At 35.0% G+C, this 5,398-nt stretch overlaps 1 protein-coding gene across 2 annotated transcripts; it reads right to left on the reverse strand.

Annotated features, from left to right (window-relative positions):
* Window positions 1–218: 218 nt before the first annotated feature.
* LOC122027960 (methyl-CpG-binding domain protein 4-like protein) lies at window positions 219–3,382 on the reverse strand. Of its 2 annotated transcripts, none has more exons than XM_042586974.1 (3): window positions 2,502–3,382; window positions 672–864; window positions 219–561 (listed from the first exon to the last, which is right to left on the reverse strand). In XM_042586974.1, exons 1-3 carry the CDS (start codon window positions 3,282–3,284, stop codon window positions 488–490), a joined length of 1,050 nt encoding a protein of 349 aa, XP_042442908.1. In that variant the 5' UTR covers window positions 3,285–3,382; the 3' UTR covers window positions 219–487. The 2 variants fall into 2 exon arrangements, with proteins under 2 accessions (XP_042442908.1, XP_042442907.1); XM_042586973.1 differs by having other exon boundaries at window positions 668–864.
* Between the last annotated feature and the right edge of the window lie 2,016 nt (window positions 3,383–5,398).

A 5,398-nucleotide genomic window follows, 5' to 3' on the forward strand; every position in this document is an offset into this window, starting at 1 on the left:
TTCATCAAAAACTTGTATATTTCACGTAGTAGTCCTCCTACCTGCTTCTTTGCCCATAAAACGAATATCATAAGATACTTAAATGTGATAAATGATATAAAATATTTATAACATATTATCTAGAACAGAGATTGATGTATATATTTACAACATGATATCTAAAACAATACAAAATTGTTTAACAAGCAAACACGTGGTTTGATAAAAACATTTAGTCATACCGTAATTAAACTAAGATCCATAAAATTACGTAATTCATATCTCACGAGCATAATAAATATACAAATTCTATACATTCAACTTTCAAAAATAAAATTTCTTACACCAAAATACAAGCATAATAACTACAAAATTGAAGTTTTGTGGTCTGTTCTTTCAACTTTCAAAATGTTCTTCCTTACCACAAACAAACTTCCAATAGGCGTGGGCATGTTCTTTCAACTTTCAAAATGTTCTTCCTTACCACAAACAAACTTCCAATAGGCAACTAATTTATGATCTTGTGGAGTAATCTGCTCCATCTTTCCGGTACAAAATATTGCATATGCATCAGCTGCATATCTGTAAAGGGTGAACACGCAAAAATAAAAATGAATTTATCATATTACTTATGTTATTCTATGTTCGGGATACCCATAATGATATATATTCAAATAAAGAGACGCACTTGCCAATGCCATGAAGCTGAGTCACATAAATCCAATCGTCTCTCAGATATTCACAAGAGAATCTCTTCAGCATATTAGACCGTTTTTTCTGTAAACCTAGAGAATGTATAACCTTTTCCATTTCCTCCTCATCTACCTTTGACATCGCCTCTGCATTTGGACACATGAGGAATAGACCAGGCAAAACCCTCGCAACCTATGCAAAGAGATGTAAGAGTAAATTTATTTCTAGGAATTAATAAAACATTTATTATAAAGAGGGGACCTATTTCCTTCATCTTTTTTACTCGATTGTCCATTCCGAACATGAAAAGTTACAGTTATCAAAAGGTTTATCGAATAACAAATGATGAAGCAATAAATGATTAAACATGCATGTAAACTAGATGTTAGTATAATCGATTATTTATGTTAAATGGACATGGATAAATAAATAATTACTCTGTTTGATGCAAAATACTAAAGTAAGATGCCTTTTGAAAGAAACAGAGGTATTGATAAGTTAGGATGACATACGCTGCGGTTTTCTTGATAATTTTAGCCTTTAAAACCAAATTAGTTGTAGAATGCTCATTGAATAGTTGATAAAAAAAATTCCATGTTTCCTAAATAGCATTGTTACCAATAAGAATCTTTAATCTTCATGCTTTCAGTATCTAACATTACCTAGATATCTACATTCCCTTTCTGATACTAAATTGATGTAACAAACCCTGAACTCACTTAGAAAATTGAGACAAAGTTGGCACAAAATGAAGAATAAGTGTCTCACATAAAAAAAAAAAATAAATTCAACTCACAAAGAAGATTTTTATTAATAAAAAAAGATAATAATACAATGGAATGTTACACCTCTTTATAGACTTATTAAACTCCTACAAAACTATTTCACTTTCTAAATTGCAAACTAAAATTCTGTAACATCCCAAAAATTAACCAATTACCAACTGAACAATTTATTAAAAACCTACTCTCCTAAAGAGGAGATCATACAAATCAAAACTTAAAAAGTAGAATCAGATTCCTATTTCATAACTCTTTCAAGAAAAGAAGTCCTCCAAGAAAGTTGCTTAAATGAAAACTGTCGAAACCAATAAACAAATGCTCAATCCACTACTCTTCTATGCACACAATATCATTCATTCAGAAAAAGATAGCTAAGATATTAAATAGAAAAGCAATTTCAATATCAAAAATACTCAAAACTACTGGCCTGATAGCATATCACCACCAACTAGGAAAAACAAAAATCTTTTTGGTTAGTTATAACATGCTTCGCATTTTGCAGTCTATGAATCAAAGCTTATCAACTAAGCAAGTATTGAACTTGTAGGTGAAATTAGAAAGATATCACTGCAAGAACAAAAAATTTGAAATCTAAGAGTTTCATTTTGTGGTGGGAGCAGATATTCTTATATCCCACAGTGAACTTTGTTATTTCAATAAAAGCTTTTCAGTGGACTTGCTACGTTTTATCCATCAAAGATTCATTAGAAGTTCCAATTCCATGCATATTGCAATTTGCAAAATACTCCTTGCAAACAATTAATCCTGTTTATCATCTTGCTACCCTCAACTCTTTAGGATGAATTCTTATACATGTATTGCTAAGGAAACTAGTTCTCCTGAGTAAGTCATATATACATTGTCAGTTAAAAATCAAGGGAGCTTGATCTGGGTATCTATGAAAGAAGAGAAGTATTAGAACGCATTGATGCACCAATACAAACTCTAAGAAAATATTTTTTGTCAAGATTAACCACAGAAGAAATGATTACGTTTGAAGCTATAACAAGACAGGATGGGAACCGGCAAGCAAGGAGATAAGCAAACCTGGCGACCTGTTGTAACATTCAATAGCATACAGATAAGCAAGACCCTCCATGGATCGAAGGAGTGTCGCTCCTGAAGTAGATGGTAACAGGAAGCCGGCGGATCCCAGGTATTATTGTCTGCAACTCTTCTATATGCCTCAGACTTCTTCTGAGCTGCAGAAAAATGTGGCACCTTCTTCGCCTCTAAGTTAGGGTTATCCCTCTTCCTCTTTACCGTCGGCTTTTTACCATCGGGTCCAGAAGCTTTGGCATCCGTGAGAACAGAGGAGGAGGCATGCGACGGGAGGAAGTAGCGGGAGACCACCACGGGTTTCCCGCCATCTTGGGTAGCAGTCGAGGAAGAGATAGAGGATTTTGCATCCGTGACCAAAGTAGAGGAGGCATGCGACGGGAGGAAATAGCGGGAAACCACCACGGGTTTCCCGCCATCTGGGGTAGCGGTCAAGGAAGAGGTAGAGGAGGATTTCGCATCCGTGACCAAAGAAGAAGAGGCATGCGACGGGAGGAAGTAGCGAGAGACCACCACGGGTTTCCCTCCATCTGGGGTAGCGGTCGAGGAAGAGGTAGAGGTGGATTTAGCATCCGTGACCAAAGAAGAGGCATGCGACGGAAGGAAATAGCGGGAGACCACCACGGGTTTCCCGCTAGGGTTAGAAGAGATTTCTCTTCTCCGTCCTCGCCCTGGCCTTTTACAGGAAGAGGCGTTGTGCGGGGGAGGTACCGGCGTCAGAAGAGGCTGACGAGATCGGGATTGGACCTTCTCCATCCATGGTGAAGGCATTCGAGGGTTTGTAGGTGAAGGCGGAGAAGATCTCGGGATTAGTCTTTCTCCTTGTTTCGCTCTCTGACGCGACTAGGGCAGGCGGCAAAGCGAGTCTAATATCTTCTTAGAATAATCGGGAAATTCTTCTTTCAAATCGATTTTTTTTTGTTTTGTTTATTATTTTACAAAATGTTCCCTTTTATTAAATGTTAAAAAAATAAAATAATTCAAGGCCAAATTTTCATTGAAAAAATAAAGAGAAGGAAAACATAAGGTTTACTTATAGGCATTCTCTCTAGCCTACTTGGCTCGTCGCCGAGTTAATTTGTGCAGACCAAACTTTAAAATATAAAATAATAATGATAATTTTAAGTAATTTAAATATAATAAAAGTAAAAAAAAACTAATTTAACGCAAATTTCTATCAATATGAGAATCCAAAGAAAAGTCAAATTATATTAAGTTTATTATATATATATATGATTAATTATGCACGCTATTATCTACTAATTTGATGTATCATACACTTTAAGTATCACAAATAAATATATGTCGAATTTAGAAATGGATCATTGGGTATCAAAACAATTCTTAAGAACTTAAGAAGAATTAAGAACTTATTCTTGGTATATGGAGAAGATGATAAAATTATACATGAGTATACATTGATGTCAGCTTCTAGACGGACAAGGATGACATCAAATTCCAGTCTGGATAAATATTCACTTTAAATGGAGGACATTAAGTTGAAAATTTTTCAAATAAGAAATTGTTACTAATTCTACCACTGAAACAGAATACATTACAGTTTCAGAAACAATCAAGGAAGGGTTTGGATTAAGAAGTTCATCATTGAACTTAGAACAATTCCAAGCATTATCGAAACATTACCGGTTTACTGTGACAATAATGGGATCATTGCATAGGCCAAGGAACTCAGGTCTCATCAACGATCTAAATAAAGTACTTCGTCTCTATCACTTGATCAGGGAGATCATAGAACTATCCTAGCTACTCGGAATATCGTCCTAATTCCCCTATAAAAAAATTTGTACAAGCATAGAACTATCCTAGCTACTCATGTGCTCTACTAAAGTTAAATTTGGATTGCAAACGATGCTTAACATTATTAATCCAAATTTTCCTTTAGAAGTTAAACTTGGATTGGGAACAAAACTTAACATTCTTACTCCAAGTTCAACCGATGTGATCTTCCTAAGTTAAACCATATTACAGAAGTTATCAAATATCTATTTCAAAGATCGACTTCCAGGTTAAACATGGCGAGACACTAGGCCTTCTTGGGTATGGGATCATCCACCACTTCCTAGACAAAGCCTCATAAAGAAATTAGATATTTAACTTCTTATAGTAAACTAAGTTAAACTATAGAGACCTCAATAGAAACACATTATTGAAACATGAAATCGAAAAATAAAATCGATAACAAAAACGATAACTTAAAAATCGATAACTTAAAAACCGATAACCTCTTGTGTTTGGTTTTTCAAGATCTATACAAAAGATGAACTAGTTATGATGCGGAAACTAATAACTAGTTATACCTTTTATAGCTTATAGACCTCTTGATCTTCTATTGTATTCCTCTCCTTCTCTTGGATGTCGTGTGGGCGATGATCTTCCAAGATGAAATCCACTCAAGCTTCTTCCAAGGCTTCCAAGATCCAGCCACCAAATAACCTCCAAGGGATGCTAGACAAGAGAGCTTCCTTCTCTTCTTCTTCTCCTTCAAGCAACCGGCCACCAAGAGATCTCCCACAATTGATGCCGCCGACCTCCAAGAGAGAAAACAAAAGGAGAGAAGAGAAAGAGCAAGGGCCGGCCACCAAGGAAGAATAGAGAGGAATAGAAGATATGTTGTGAGGTGAGACACCCCCTCCTTCTCTTTTATATTCCTTGGTCTTGTCAAAAAAGGAAAGTTTTATAACAAAAAATAAAACTTCCTATTCTCCCATGACATGGCCGGTCACAAGCTTGTGCTCTAAGCAAGGAAAGATTTTAAACAAAATTAAAATCTCTCTATTAAAATCCCTTTTATGAATAGTTATAAAAAGAATATTTTATAAATTAAAATCTTTCTCTTTTAAATCCTTTTATGGATATCTATAAAA

The sequence above is a fragment of the Zingiber officinale genome, chromosome 10A (assembly GCF_018446385.1).
Source record: "Zingiber officinale cultivar Zhangliang chromosome 10A, Zo_v1.1, whole genome shotgun sequence".
NCBI classification, from domain to species: Eukaryota; Viridiplantae; Streptophyta; class Magnoliopsida; order Zingiberales; family Zingiberaceae; genus Zingiber; species Zingiber officinale.

What these genes read in the sequence shown, in the direction of transcription:
- LOC122027960 (XM_042586973.1), bottom strand. Translation starts at nt 3,284, where the DNA reads ATGCCTTCACCATGGATGGAGAAGGTCCAATCCCGATCTCGTCAGCCT. An exon ending in ATGTTACAACAGGTCGCCAG is followed by an intron (nt 865 to 2,501) that starts GTTTGCTTATCT and finishes CTCTTTGCATAG; the next exon opens with GTTGCGAGGGTTTTGCCTGG. An exon ending in CAGCTTCATGGCATTGGCAA is followed by an intron (nt 562 to 667) that starts GTGCGTCTCTTT and finishes CACCCTTTACAG; the next exon opens with ATATGCAGCTGATGCATATG.